This window comes from Nyctibius grandis, chromosome 31, assembly GCF_013368605.1.
Source record: "Nyctibius grandis isolate bNycGra1 chromosome 31, bNycGra1.pri, whole genome shotgun sequence".
NCBI lineage: Eukaryota > Metazoa > Chordata > Aves > Nyctibiiformes > Nyctibiidae > Nyctibius > Nyctibius grandis.
Window position 1 is genome coordinate 1,525,769 of NC_090688.1, and position 15,163 is coordinate 1,540,931.

The following is a 15,163-nucleotide window of genomic DNA, read 5'->3' on the forward strand; positions in this document are numbered from 1 at the left end:
ATAAACATTAGAGGGAGCTAAAGACTGCTGTGTGCGCCCAACTGGACGGTGGGACGCTCTGGCCTGGAGCGTGGTCCCAGGGCAGGTGGGCACAGGCTGGTTGGTCCCGCAGCCCTCCAGCTCCAGGAGTGCTGCCGGGAGTGTCACCAAGAGGCCCCTGCCCTGCCCAGGAGGTGCATGAACATCCAGCCCAGCCCATGCTGGTGGGGATGGAGGTGGTGGAGGCTGAAGCCTCTCCGCCATAGTGTTCCTTGCTCCCAAATCGCAGCACATCCACAGCTGGACCATCTTTGAGAAACAGTGCTGTCTCTGAGGGGTTGGTGTGCCTGCCAAGGAGGACACGTGCTGCTCCATCACGCAGGGAAGAGATCTGATGCTCACTAAAGCCCTCTGGCTGCCCCGAGGTCTGGTGAGTGATAAGGTGCCGGTGATCTCGCCCCATCTCCCTGGCACCACCACCCTTCTCTGTGCCTTACTCTCCGTGCCGGCCCTGCCGCAGCTCGTTAGATCCTATTTATTCAGCACGTGATGAAATAAACGGGGGATGATTCATATTGTGGCAGTAGCCAGAGGCTCAACTCAGGACCAACGTAAAGACAGACAGCTACAGAAATAAGAAGGGATAATACAGATAGTGCAGAAATCTCTCACCTTGGCTCTTTGGGATGGGGTGAGATGTTTGCTACAGCGTCCCCAGACCAACGCAGCAGCAATCAGCAGCGTATTAGACAAAAGAAATACAGGCAAATAGTGCCGTACAGAAGACTTGAACATCCCCAAAATAAAGCTGAGAACAACCGCTCCTGAACATGGCACGGCGCCGTTATTTCTGGGTCTGATAGCCAACAGATTTCTTCACAAATGAGGCACTGGGCAAAAGGCAGCACTATTTGAGATGGGGTAATCGCAAGATGATAAAAAGCCTGACTGCAGCAATACCTCTGGGCGGGGGAATCGGTGTGATTCAGTTGGTGTGAGATGAAGGCTGACCAACTATAGGGCTGGAAATAAAGGGTCTGGGTTGCACAAGGGCAAGCTACGTGCAGCTGGAATGAAACCGGTGGGACCTGAGCGCTCAGAGTTTGACAGCAGAGGACACTGGGCCTTTCTTTGCCTTGTAGAGGCTAAAAAAAAAAAAAAATATACATTTGGAATATGTATTCCAAGCAAAACTAGGAATGTGGAGGTAGCTCTTACCTGGCTGAGCAGCTCAGCTCAAAGGAGTGACGTTAAGACGACATGAAGCTCCGAGGAGACCTGCGTGGCGAAGACAGGGACATCTTGGGTATCAGCCAGAGAAGGGCTAAAGTGGGACTTGCCAAACCCTGTGCTCCAGCAACAAGCCTTTAGTGAAACCTTCAACCAGGTGAGAAGATGAAGCACGAGGCCCGTGACCCACTCTAGCCACTGGCATGCTGGTCTCCGAGGGGCACAGACAGAGATGCTCTCCTGGGCTTTGGGAAAAACCTGGAGCTGCTCCGCTCCCACCGACCGACTGCACCTGGAGCTGAAATCCTGTGGGAAAGCCAAACCTGCACCATCCAAGCCCACAAACACAAGCCTTTTCCAGCCATGCTCGTGCCACGGAGGCTCGTCCTGGTGCAGAGGGACCAGACCGCAGGCAGGGCCAGAGCCGCGCGCTGGGGTCTGCCAGGGTGCACGTCGCTGCCCGAGATGGGAGAACCTGCACACCCACATGCCAGCCACAAAATGACACCAAAATGGCACATTTTACAAAAAAAACCCCCACCACCCAAATTGGGTTGTTTTGGTTGCCTGGGCAGGAGTGGTGATTCACTGCAAAATGTACAGTGGGTCTTTCCTTCTCTTCCCCGTCCCATAAAACATTTTAAAAGCACAAAAAGGAAAACAAGCTTTTTTTTGATCCAAACCAGCCCTTCACACCTTCCTCTCCGCGTGCCCAGTGTGGTTTTGGGGCTCACTGACTGTTTAGGAGACCGGTGGGGGGCTGAGGGAGTGCATGTTCCTCACTTCAGGGTTTTTTTTGTGCAAATAGTGAATTGAAACATTGGCTCATCACCTGGATCATCTGTCACCAGCACAGCCAGGCTTAGACCCAAAATACTGAAGATATTTCGTCGTGCCACCGGGCCAGCATGGGTGACATTGCTGCTGCTCCTGCTGCGGGGCTTTCCTCCGGTGCAGATCAACACAGACTTATTTCTAGCACCCTTATCCCAGCCTATTTTGGGCTGATGCTCGAGCACCAGAGCAGCGCAGGTTATTTTAACCCAGCGTCGGTTTATTTTCGGAGCTGCCCTTCTCCGCACGTGCTCTGAAACGGTTTCCAACTACCGGGCGCCCGTGAAGCCAGGGGCAGGGGTGGGGTGGGGGGGAGAGGGACCATGCAAAGAAATTATTTTACAGATTGAAACCTAAACCACCCTCTGCAGCAAAGCTCCCTTTGACTGCTGGGTCTGCTGGGACAGCGGTGCCAGGCGGGGTGTCCCCACCAGCCCTGGCAATGGCAGTCAGAGGACTCATAGCTCCATCCCCCAGCATGGCTGGAAAACTTACTAATACCAGGCCAGAAAAATACCTTAAAAATGAAAATACATTAGAAAAGAAATGCAACAAGGTCTTCCCTGCCCACAGAAGAAAGCACAGCAGGGCTCCTGCAGCCCTTCTCCCACACCTGATCACCAGCCTCCAGTCCCTGCTGCTGCCCATCTCCCCAGCATCCCACCACGCTCTTTCCTCTTGCCTCAGTTTCCCCCTTCTGCAACCTGACAGATGAAGGTATGGGAAGGAAAATGGGCCCATACCTAAAGGTACAGGAGGGGTGTCTCCAAGGGATGGCAGGGGAGCGGGCAGCCCCTGTGCCACTGTTTGCGGCTGGCAGAGCGCTCGGTGCTGCACCATGACCCTCTAGCCCCTGGTTTGGGGATCCAGATCACACCACACCCCTGCAAAAAGAGTCGGGGCCAAGCTGCTGCCAGCCCCTGTTCCTGGCACCCGAACCCACCCCACTGCAGCTCCAGCCCTGCCTGGCCCCCCACCGCCCTCCCAGCCACCTCGGGACCAGCAGTGGACTGGGAAGGAGCCCGTGGAGACTGGGAAGGACGACCTTGGCTGGAGCACCGGCCCCGTGCTGCCCAGCCTGCCCGCAGCCACATGCCAACCACGTAGGTCTCAATGCATTTTTATTAAATTCTTACAAAACAGAATACAAAATTCTGGCATCAACAATTGTTATAAAGGAAAACTTCAATTCAGCTGTATCAGTTCACCTGGTACATACAGTAAAGTGCTTGTTTTTGTAGGTCTTTTTTTCTTTTTTTTTCCTTTTTTTGTGTTTTTTGTTTGTTGTTTGTTTTTTTTTTTTTTAATTTTTATTTTCATTTTTATTTTCCAGCCAGCCCCCGAGCGAAGGCTGCCCTTGTACAAACCAACAGTGCGTTAACGTGACTCTTGTCGAACCAGCTTTGGCAGTCTTCATCAATTGTAAAGGGGAGAAAAGTTTCTCCTGGTTTGATTTTAAAAAAAGTTAGCTTCACAGTAAACATTTCTAACCAGTTCTATGTCGAGTTAGTCGGCTGAAGGAAGGGCGGGGGGAAGGAGAGGAAGCCAAAACGCTTAAAATTTCCAGCTTAAAAGAAAAAAAAATAATCTTTTTGAAGTTGGTTTCCAAGACAGATGCTCTGCGGCGGGGGGAAAGGCGTCGAAAGAGGAAGAGGAGGACGAAGGGCATTGGCAAGAGGGGTTGGCTGGTGCTGGACCGCGGGTCGGGGAGCATCTGTCTGGAAACCACCCTGGGAGAGGTGCTGGCAGCGGGGAGGGGATGTCCGGCCCTGGCACAAGCATCTCCCCAGCCGGCCCGGCGCGGTGCCGAGCCCGACCCTGGCACCCATGGGTGCCCAACACTGCCACGAGCCAGGGCTAGAGGTGTTTCAGAGCGGATCCCCCAGCTCTAGAGGCATTTATGGATCCTCTGTAAACCCCCAGACCCTGCCACGCACACCGGAGCCGCCGGGAGCTCGCCATCCCGGCGGCACAGGTCCCCCCACCAGTGCCACGCGAGGTCAAACCGACCCCCCCGAGCCAAAACACGAAGCCAAACCTGGGCCGAGCAACCAAGCCAAGAGCTCGGGTGCTCCCCAGCACGTCCAGCCCCTCGCTGCAAACACCCACAGCCCACGGCCATCCCTGGCCGAGGACACCCAGCGTCAGCCTGCGCCCACGGGGACGAGCTCCCGTGCCAGCCACCAGAAGAGCATGTGTGTGTGTATATATATATATATATATATATATATATATATATATATATATATATATATATAAAAGAGATGGGTCTTACCCATGGGAAGAGGGGGAAACTCTGTCTGCCGACAAAAGCACAGGGGCGAAAAAAAAACTTCAGAGACGTCCCCTCCCCATGATTTTTTTCTATTTTTTTTAAAAAAAAGGGCTGCGGCGTGCAGCATTAACAACAGCTTCCACAATACCAGCTCAAGGCATCGCGTACTGTACATCATTCAAGTATTTCTTAATATAAGACAACGAGGAATTATCTACAACCGATAAAAACAAAATAAGCTATAAAAAGTAACAATGTACAATCAAGATGGATTTTTTTTTTCATGTGTCTCCTTTAAAGGAGGCGTCTCTGGGGTGTCCCGGTGCCTGTGGCGGGGGGGGATCTCCCCTGGCCGTGGGACTGGGGGCACCCAGGGGAGAGCGTAAATCACAAGTGTGAGGTGGTTTTGGGGGGGGAACCACCCTCCCCGACCCACCGAGGGGCCGGGAAGGGCAAGAAAAGACAATCCCTGCCCCAAACTCCATCAACACCCGAGATCATCATCTCCCCAGATAACTCACACACACCTCCCTGAAACAAAACCCAACATATATTGCATAGTATTGCTGTCAGCAGTCTTAAAATTAAAAGGAAAACTTTTTTTTGTTTTTCTATCAGAGACAGTGACTGTCTTCAGCTGAAGACCTGGGGAAGCCTCTTCCCCACCTCAAAGCCAGCTCCCAAAGCCTTCACCTGCGCACACGACGAGCCGAGGCTGCTTCTGCCAAATATAAAGCTCAAAAGCACTGAGTTGGAAGGGAGAGGAGATTGCTAACGAAGGGGACGCCCTCCCTCCCGCTGGGACGCGGGGACGGCAGCGGGCACAGCGCGGGGGCACGACCCGCGGCGGGGAGCGGAGGTTTCACTGCTCTGGCACGGGGTGCGGGGGGGTTTGGGGGAGCCGGGACGCCGGCCCAGCGCTGAGCACGTGGGGTAAAAACCAACCGAGGGCCTCGTCCCGGCTCAGCACCCCAAGTCCTGCCCCTGTGTGCGTTCCCTCCCCTCCCCAAAGCGAGCTCCGAGGGAAGGACAACACGTGCACAACACGGATGCACATACACACGCGTGACCACGCACGCCCAGCTCTCCCCAGGCGCTCCTGCCCCAACCCCAAACCCTCCGGCCCCACATCCCAAGCCCTCCTCGGGCTGCTCCCCCACGCCGTGACCCTCGGGGTCTGCTGCCATCCCCGGGGCGCTCGGCCCCCTCCGTGCCCCCACACCCTGCCCACCACGGCAGCCTCGGGGCCAGCCCGAAGCCACACCATGTCACACCACCCACATCCTAGCACTCGTTAAGGGGGGTCCTTTCCTTTCCATGGAGCACCCCGCTATTCCCAGAAGGGTATTTTTTAGCTGCTCCAGCCACCCTGGAGACCTCATCCCCCCCATCTCGCACCTCCACGAGGCCACAGCCACCAGCGAGCCCCCCCCCGCCTCTGAAAACACGGGGTGCAACATGCGACCCGGCCCCAAACGCCTGCGCATCCCCCCCCGGCTCTGACCTTACCCCCGGGGAGCCGCCGGCCGGAGCACGGGAGGAAAGGAAGACATTTCTCCGTGCCCTGTAGAGAAGCACAGCTAGCAGTTGAAAACCAACAATAATTAAAAAAAAAAGAAAAAGAAAATAAAAAAGAAAAAAAAAGGGGTGATAGCTTATTCTGGAAGCAGTTCCCTGCACAACACCCACCACGTCCCCCCGAAGCACAGCTGGGGACACCCCCGTGCCCGGGAGGTGCCTCCTGAACCCCCCAAAGGGGTGTTTTGGGGGATCTACCCCAACATCAGAGAAAGACCTGCAGCTCCGAGGGGAGGGACGAGGGTAAAACGCGACTGCCGTTGTTGAAAACGCGACCGAGGATGTTTTTTGTTCACAGTATGAAATGAGCTGAAATAGTCAAAGCAGCCGCGGATACAAAGAGTCCTTTGGTGTCGGGGAGAAGAGGGGGGGGAAATGTCAGAGGAGAAACTAAGAGTCAGGAAACAAAAGTCCGTGTGTCTGTCAGATGTCCTTGAGTGTGCCCTGGGTGAAGCAACCTCACGCTTGATTTAATACCTTAAAAAACAACAACAAAAAAAATGATCTTAAACAAACCCTCCCACCCCCAGACCTACAAGATCAGCAAAACCTTGGAAACCAGCCACAGGGACGAGTCCTGATCTTGTCACTAGCCAGAAAAGGTGGGGTTTTTAGGGGGGGGAAAAGAAAGAAAGAAGGAGGTGTGGGGACATGGGGTACAGCAGGTCCGAGGGGCACAGCTCAGGCTTGGTCGGCCACCAGGACCAGCGGGGCCACCAGATGCTGCCCGGCAGCCACGGCCTTGGCCAGGCTGTTCTTCTGCCGCCGCTTGGCCAGCTTGGACTCGGAGGGGGGGGAGAGCTGCATGGCCCGTGAGGTAGCTTTGATGATGATGGGTCGTGCTTCCTCCTCCGCCTCTTCCTCCTCGTCCTCGTCGCGCCGCATCAGCTGGCGGTTGACAGCCATGGCCTCGGCGGCGAAGGACGTGAGCTCTTTGGCACTGCTGTTCCTGCGGGGGAGGCAGGGGCTCAGGGGGGGATATGGGGGGGCTGGAGGGAGGTTGGGGTCAAATATCGGGGTGTCCCCTCTGTGTGCACCACGCCGGAGCGGTGAGGCACCAAAACCATGGCTCGACCCCAAATCACACGCTGCAACCGCTGCCCACCCCGCGAGAGCTGCGGCAGAGCCCCCAAAGAGTGGAGCCAGGATTTGGGGGGCTGCGCCACGTCCCCCCACCCCACCCCAGGGCCCCCCGCGCTCACCTCTGCAGGATGATGGGGGTGGGCAGGGTGTTATCCGGGGCGCACTGCAACGAAACACAGCTGGTCAGAGCCGGGCACCCCGCAGAGGGGGGGCCCCACCCCAGCGATGAGGGGGCAACAGCACTCACCCCCTGCACCCAAGGGTGCTCCAGGACCTGGGCCGCACTGAGCCGCTTCTTGGCATCTCTCACCAGCAGCTTGGAAATGAGATCTTTGGCTCCGAAGGAGATGTGCGCCCAGTCCTTGTCGGGAAACTCGTACTTCCCCTCCTGGATGCTCTCGAAGAGCATGTTCTAGAAGGGAGGGGGGGCGAAAATAAAAAGGGGGTGAGCCGAGAGCAGCGGTGCCAAAGCGGTGGGGGGTTTCGGGGTGCCCCGCGCACCTGGCAGGTGTGACAGGCCTCGCCCCGGTCCCAGCCGCAGTCGGAGCCGCAGTGCCCCACGAAAGGGGGGTACCCGCTGAGCATGATGTACAGGATGACGCCCAGGCTCCACAGGTCGCAGCGCTTGTCGTAGATGGACGCCTCCTCGTTGAAGGCTTCCACCACCTCCGGGGCCATGTACTCGGCGGAGCCGCACTGCGGGGAGAGGAGGGGGTGAGCCCCGGCGTGGGGGACCCCGAAGGATGGGGCAGAGCCAGGGGGACTGAGTGGGTCCTGGGGGGCTGCACCCCATAAAATGAGGGTGCAGACATGGCTGCTTCCAGGTCTGCTCCTGGCGGGGCAGATCACCCCCTGCCCTGGGTTTCCCACCACGGAGGGGATCTCGTGGACCCCCTGCCTCTTTGGGGGTCACCCAACGTGGGGCTGCCACCCTATTAAAACATAAAAAGCTTAAAGGGGTGCACCCCCCCCTCCCGGGTACCCCCACGGGGCAGCACTGCCGCCGCCACCCAACTGGCTCAGCGTCTGCCCCATTGCCTGGGAGTGGCCCCAAAACACCGCGGGGACAAGCCTGCTCTGCCTGTTCCCCCCCCCGTGCCACCCCCGGAGCGGGGCCGGAGGAGTTAAACCCATGCTGGGAGGCGAGGCAAGAGCCAGCAGCCCTGTTCCCCCGATGGCTCCTGGGACTCTGGGACTTTCCAGCGCACGTGACCCCAACACAGCGCCTCGTGACCAGGGGAGGAGGAAAAAAACACCGCAGCCAGCAGATAATCAGTGGGTAAGAGAGGCCTCCTAACGAACCAGAGCCCCAGCAGCTGATGCCACCACAGGGGAAAAAAAAAAAAAACCCCAACCACCACCCTACAAACAGGGCTTTAACCCTGCAGGGACCGAGAGGCCCCAATCGCTGAGAACGGGGAAACTCGGGACACCTCAGAAACCCAGGCTCTGCCCCAGGAGGAGGGTGAATGCGGAGGAAGGAGGGGGTTGGACTGGTTTGCTCCCCCCCCCCTCTGCTGTTGTGTACCCCGCATCGGCCGGGCTCTGCCCTCCCCGGCACGTGAGCACCCCAAAAACACCGGGGTGACACCCTGCCGGGGGGGGGGCCCTGCTGCTGGTGATAAGAGCAGCGGGGCTTTCTGAGGGGGGGGCAGGCTTGGTGTCCCCCCAGAAGGTGGGACAGCTCCTTGCAACATGGGGGGGTCACTCCAGAAGCTTTTGGGGTGCCCACCCTGCAAGCAGCATCTCGCAGCAGGGGGGGGCCCAGCCCCCCGCCACCCACGACCGGGGTGGGGGAACCACAGTGGCCCCCCCCCAGCCTCTCGCCTGACCCACTTCTCCTCGCTCCGCCCGGCCGCCTCCGCCGGGGCTGGCTGTTGCTAAGGCTCTCGGCAGCCCGGGCTGCGTGCCAGCCCCCCCCCCACGTCACCCGTCCCCCCCCCCCCAACGTCACCCGTCCCCCCGCCCCGCATTATGTAACCGCATCTCGCCCGCCGCAGAGGGGACAACACGGCATCAGCGACGAGCAGGGGGTGTCCGCACGCAGCCCTGACCCCAAAGCCTGGGGGGGGGCAGCTGGGGAGGCCCCCCCCATGGACAGCCACCCCCCCCACCCCAGGGTTTACATGCTTACTGGGGTGAGCAGCTCCGGGGTGGAAATGGGGGAGCAATCGCCGTTGAGTTTGATGCCGCTTCCCAGGTCAAAGTCGCAGATTTTCACTGGGGAGACCTGGAAGGGGGGGGACAGAGCAGCCAGTGACCCCCCCAGCAGCCCCTGGAGACCCTCAGCCCTCCTTTTACACCCCAATTGCTCGTTACTGCCTGGTTGCTTTGTGCTTCACACAACCCTGCGTGCTCCAGCGGCAGCAGCATCCCCCGTGGGGACCCGTGCCCCCCACCCCGGGGACCTGTGCCCCTGTGCCCCCCCCCCCCAGCTGCTCCCCCCCCTCACCTGGTCCAGGCTCTCACACAGAATATTTTCTGGTTTGAGATCCCTGTGTGCGATTCCTGGCAGGGAGAGAAGAGATGATGAGAGCAAAAATTCCACCCCCCTCCCCACAAGCCCCCCATGGTGAAAGGTGTGGGGGTGGCACGGGGCCCCCCCCTCCCCTCCCTGCCCCAAATCACCGCCCGCGTCGTGGTGAGAAAAAAATTGCTGCCGGCCCCAAGTCCCGGCTGAACCAGAGGAACAGGCTCCGCACCCCAAAAATCCTCGTGATGCAGCTGGGCCTGACCCTGCGTGCCCAGGGACGGCACCGTGCCCTGGGCAGGAGGATTCGGGGGGGGGCAGCAACCACCCGGGGGGAGGCAGCACCCACCTGGGGGGGTCCCAGCTCACCTTTGTTGTGCAAAAAGTGCAGGGCGCTGGCGATATCCCGCACCACCACGCTGGCCTCCAGCTCGTTGAAGTGGCGTCGCCGATGGATGTGGGTCAGGATGGAGCCTGCGGCCGGGGTGAGAGCGGAGCTGGGGGGGCTCATGGGGGGGCTCCTGCCACCCCGGCTCCCCCCACCCCGTCACCGCACTCACCTCCTCTCATTTTCTCGAACACCAGGTAAAACCTCTCCTCTTCCTCGAAGAACTCGATCAGCTCCAGGACGTTCCTGCAGGGACGGCGGCATCAGCCCAGCATCCCCCCAAAACCCTCCTGGGGTCCCCGCAGCCCCCCCGCACCCCCAGCCAGCACGAGGAGGGGGACAGGGGATGGGAAAATTGGGTTTCAGTGATTGAAACCACACAGCTGGGGCCCCTCAGCCACATTCCAGGAGGGGGGAGAGGGACTTTCAGCGCCCAGCTCCGCTCCCTAATTGCTCGCAGACCCTCCTGGCTCGCTCGCCCCCCTCCACGTACAGCCCCGCTCGGCAGCTCCCGGCAAACGCTGCGGCGGGGGCTCAGCTCACCCCTCAGCACCACCCTGACTCGGCCGCCGCAGCCCCCCCTTATCACCACAATCCGCTTCGAGATGCCTGGCTGCAGCCCATGGGTGTCACGAGCGTCAGCCCGGTCTCAGCCTACTCCCCATGGCCCCGGTGTGGGGGGGGGACGGTGGCTGCCCCGCGGTACCTGTGGCCCTGGCACTGGTAGAGCATCTCCACCTCTCGGAAGACCCTGCTGCGGATGTGGCCCAGGCGCTTCTCGATGATCTGAAACGCAAAGTGGGGGAGGCTCAGGGAGAGGCAGCGCTGTCGGGGTGTGGGGGGGGGGGCTGGGGACTGCTGCACCCCCTCCCAGCTCACGCTGGGGACCCCCGGGGCCGGGCAGAGGGAGGCAGGGGGTGCCCGAAGGGGTTAAGGCAGCAGAACAGGCTGTTCCCAGCGGTGGGGCAGTGCCAAGCCGCTCCCTCCGGGGCCATGGCCAAGTCGAGGGCCCAGTGACACCTCGGCAGAGAAGGGCCCAGCACTGTTGGGGACCCAGCGGACGTGCCACAGGGTGGGCAGGGGGCCCCCACCCACAGCCTCGTGGGGGGAGAGCTGGCTGCTCCCACTGGCCCCAGCCCTTCGGGGCACACGGAGCCCCCCCAATCCTCCCCGCTGCCTCAGTTTCCCCACTGGGGCACCCAAAGGTCCCCCCGGGGCGATGGGGGAAGCCAAGTTCTCCTTCCATTTAGCTGCATTTTGACCTGGGGCCCATCCCAGCACCCTCACACCGTGGCTGGCAGCCTGCGGGGTGCGGGGCCAGCATCCCCGACCCCAAAAGCAGCCAGCTCATCCTGACCCCCTCCAGCACCCACGTGCTCGCAGGGGCATGGAGACCTCCCCAGGGCGAGCGGGAGCTGGCCACCCTGCCAGCACCACCCATCCCTGCTCACCCTGCATCCCCAGACGCGTTGCAAGTGTTAATTTAATCTCCCATCTGCCCTAATTTGCAGGGAGAGGAGCGTGGCTACAGGGGTTGACCCAGGTCCCGGAGCTGGGCGGTGGCAGAGGACAATGTGCCACCTGTGCAGCCCGGCCCTGCCACGCTCCTGCCCCTCTCTGTCCCTCCAGCCCATGACATTGTGGTCCTGTGCCAGCACCGCGTGGTCGTGGGAGCTGGGAGAGCCCGAGACACAGAGGGTGGAAAGGGAAACTGAGGCAGGAGGTGAGAGGGAGCCAGGTGGGCGGCAGTGAGGGTCAGAGCTTTACCTTCACGGCGTACTCCTTGTTGGTGATGAGGTTAACGCAGGACTGGACTCTGGCGTGGGCCCCTTCTCCCAACACCTCCTCCTGCAGCTGGTAAACATCTGGCAGGGGAGAGGTCGCTTGAGCTGCCAGCCCCACCGCAGCGTGGGACACCACAGCTGTCCCCAAGCCTGGGGACACCAGGAGGGCTCTGCCCCAGCCCCGCTCACCTTCGAACCTGCCCGAGAAGCTGTCGGTGGCCCGGCAGCGCTTCTTCTTCTTGTTCCTTTTCTTGGCGTCGGGGATATCGATGGGTTGACTTGAAGGCATGTCTGTGCCCGAGCAAAGCCACCGGCATGAGTCACCCCCCTCCACCTCCTGCCCCCCCCAGTGTCACAACCCCCGGGGCAGCCCCCTAAGTCTTTAGGAGAGCACAAAGGGCCAACAACCCGGGGGCGAGGGTGGGAGGAGACCCCCGGGACGCAGCCCCACGGGAGGGCACCCACAGCTCACCGGGACGGGGCGGGCACTCGAAGTTGAAGACGGGCTCCAGGTGGTTGGACTGGTCGAACTCCAGGTCGAAGGGGTTTTGTCCCTGCGGGGGGTCACGAACAGGAGTGAGATGGCAGCTGCTGCTGGATCAGCCGCCACCGGCCGCCCGCTACGGGCACGGAGGAGCCTGGCACGCTCCTGGCCTTGGCACCCACCCCGCTGGTGCGGGACACCAGCTTGCGGGGCTGCTGCCAGAGGGACGTGGCAGAGCTCCAGGTAGAGCCATGGGAGGAGGAAGAGGAGGAGGAGGAGGAAGGGTTTGGCCACATCTCCTGATGGGGCTGGTGCTGTGGGGTCATGCATGATGAGGAGAGGGGCTGGGGCCGCCCGCACCACCCCAACCCCAAACCTCCACCCAGGCCTGAGCTACAGGGAGGAGGAAGGGGAAAAAAAGCCGCAGGGCAGGACAGGCTCCAGAGCCACCGTGCGCGTCCTCCCGGCTCCCCGCAAGGTCACGGTGGGCCGGAGCCCGCTCAGCCCCGCTCTGGTGACCACCGAGACACCTGCGACCTGGCAGGATCGGGCCCTACCCCAAACTCTCCCTGTGCCCCGGATCGGTGAAGGGTGTGGGAACCGCTGCTTCCCCCACCCCAAAACCCTGCCAGCACCCCAAAGGGGACACCACGAGCCACCCCACCGCGGGACGGGGCAGCATCGGGCGGGGGGGTGTGAAAGGGTCCCGTCCTCTGTGGGGTTATGAAATCTGTTTGGGTGGAGGTGGCTGCTCCCGGCCGCGTTCCCAAACCCGCCCCAGTGCCCCAGTGCCCGGGCCGGCTGCCAGCCCCAGCAAACCCCGGCCACCGCTGCCAGAAACACCCAGAAAGCGCCTGTTTACTGCCGGGGCAGCGCTGGGGGGGGTCCCCACCATGGTGCACACCAGGAGCACCCCCCCACCAAGCACCACTCCCGATTTCTGGGGCCAAAACGGTCCTGCCCAGCGCTTTACTCCCCTCCCAAAAAATAAATAAATCTGAATTTGCAGAGTGCAGCGTTGCCCTTCAGCTGCCAGCCCCCCCGCAGCCCCAGGCCAAGGCCCCTGCGTCAGGGTGGCCACCCCAAGGCTCTGCACCACGGATGCAGGATGAGGCCTCCCGGGGTGGGGGGGACATGGGGGGGACACGGGGCTCTGCCAGCTGCCGCAGCACCGCCACACAAAAGGTTTTGGGGGATGGGAGGCTGCGCACCGGCTCCATCAGCACAACCGAGGTGTCCGTGTGTCCCCACCCCGCTCGTCCCTGTCCCCAGGCACCCCGGGGGAGGGGGGGGGAGTGGAGGGAGCCGAAGCCCAGCCAAAAGCCTTAAAAACAGGATTAGGTGTCAGCTAAAATAAGCCGGGCAGGTTTCGGGTGAGCTCCCAGCATCCCTCGGAGCGCCGGGAGCCAAACTAAACAAAGATCCCACCAAGCCACGGGGCCAAGAGGGAGCGCTGAGGGGTGCTGGACCCGGCAGGATGCGGCCCCCTCCCGCGATGGCTGCGGGGTGACGGTGCCCTGGGCACCCCCGGGTGCAGCCACAGGCCCCGGGCCGGGCACCGCGTGTGCTGCGTTGTCAGGATGTGGCCCTCGCACAAGGTTCTTGCACAACAGGTCCTGAGCTGGGCCTGGCGAGCCCCTGCAGCCCCCCCACCCCGCTGCTGCAGCCCCCCCACCCCAAGGATCAGGGGTGAATGGGTGCAGATGGGGGGGGCAGTGCAGCCCACCCCCCCACACCCCACGGGGGAGCAAAGCCGTGCTGTAGCACCCCAGCACCCACCCGGGCGGGGGGGCTGTGGACCCTCCCTCTGAGAGCACCCCGACCCCCAGCCCCACGGGCAGCCCCCCCACCCTGCTGCTGCGCCCTGGCAGCCCACAGATTAGGGGTGAATGGGTGCAGCTGGGCAGGGGGGTATCGACAGTGCAGCCCCCCCCCCCCAATGGGGGAGCTGCAGCACCCCAGCACCCACCCGGGTGGGGGGGGGTTGTGGACCCTCCCTCTGAGAGCACCCCGACCCCCGGGGAGGGCGGGACAGGGGGGTCCCGCTGCCCGGTTTGGGTGGCAGCGGCCCCCGGCTCATCCCTCCCCCTCGGGGGGTGTCGCGGGGGGTGCGGGCAGGAGGCAGCTCCCCCCCCCCGCGCCAAGGCCGGGGATGCGGCGCAGGATGCGGCCCCCACGGGCCTGCCCCGGCCCTGCCCGCACCCCGGAGCCCCCCTAAAGCCCCCCCCGGCGCATCCCCGGGGCAGGGAGCAGCCCCTTACCTTGAAGGAGCGGTGGAAACCCGCGAGGTCTGATTTCTTCTGCACCATCTTGCTGCGGGGGGGGGGGCGGCGGGGGGCGGCGTTGCTGGGCGAAATGAAAGGGGGGGGGAGAAAAAAATAAACGGGAGGGGGCAGGGAGGGAGGCGGAGGGCCGGGCAGAGGCGGGGGGGAGTCCGGGGGGTGGCCGAGACCTGCGGGGAGAGGAGCGGGGGGGGGGGGGGGGGGGGGGGGGGGGGGGGGGTCAGGCGGCTGCGGCCCCTCACGGAGCCCCCCCCGGACCCCCGGCGCTCACCGGCGCGGCCCCGCAGAGCCGCCGCGGCTGGTGGTCCCGCAGCCCGCACCGCCCGCTCCGCTCCGCACCGCACCGCCGGGGGGGGACGCGCCGCTGCTGCCCCCGACAGCTTTTATAGAGGCGGCCCCGGCCCGCCCCGCCCCGCCCCGCGACGGGGACACTCCCCCGGCACCTCCGGGGACACAAACACCCCCCCCAGGGACACAAACACCCCCCCCGGCACCCACCGGGGACACAAACACCCCCCCCCGGGGACACAAACACCCCCCCCGGCACCCACCGGAGACACGAATACCCCCCCCGGGGACACAAACACCCCCCCCGGCACCCACCGGGGACACGAACACTCCCCCCGGGGACACAAACACCCCCCCATGCACCCACCGGGGACACAAACAAACCCCTCTGTGCTGCACCGGGACGGGGACACCCCCCCGTGCACCCACCGGGGACACAAACACCCCCCCGGGCACCCCCGCGCTGCACCAGGACACCCTCCGGTGCT

At 62.3% G+C, this 15,163-nt stretch overlaps 1 protein-coding gene across 1 annotated transcript; it reads right to left on the reverse strand.

The window, feature by feature from the left end:
• Positions 1-3,147: 3,147 nt before the first annotated feature.
• Positions 3,148-14,736, reverse strand: MKNK2 (MAPK interacting serine/threonine kinase 2). The gene is made up of 14 exons (XM_068420504.1): positions 14,659-14,736; positions 14,367-14,557; positions 12,094-12,175; positions 11,811-11,912; positions 11,605-11,702; positions 10,544-10,623; positions 10,010-10,083; positions 9,819-9,923; positions 9,432-9,487; positions 9,114-9,209; positions 7,481-7,675; positions 7,227-7,391; positions 7,099-7,142; positions 3,148-6,845 (listed from the first exon to the last, which is right to left on the reverse strand). The coding sequence occupies exons 2-14, from the start codon at positions 14,412-14,414 to the stop codon at positions 6,578-6,580; spliced, it is 1,413 nt and encodes a 470-aa protein (XP_068276605.1). The 5' UTR covers positions 14,415-14,557; positions 14,659-14,736; the 3' UTR covers positions 3,148-6,577.
• Between the last annotated feature and the right edge of the window lie 427 nt (positions 14,737-15,163).

Coding starts and splice junctions, on each gene's coding strand:
- MKNK2 (XM_068420504.1), bottom strand. CDS start 14,414: ATGGTGCAGAAGAAATCAGACCTCGCGGGTTTCCACCGCTCCTTCAAG. Junction 11,703..11,810: donor CTTCTCGGGCAGGTTCGAAG/GTGAGCGGGGCT, acceptor CTCCCCTGCCAG/ATGTTTACCAGCTGCAGGAG. Junction 9,210..9,431: donor TGTGTGAGAGCCTGGACCAG/GTGAGGGGGGGG, acceptor CCCCCCTTCCAG/GTCTCCCCAGTGAAAATCTG.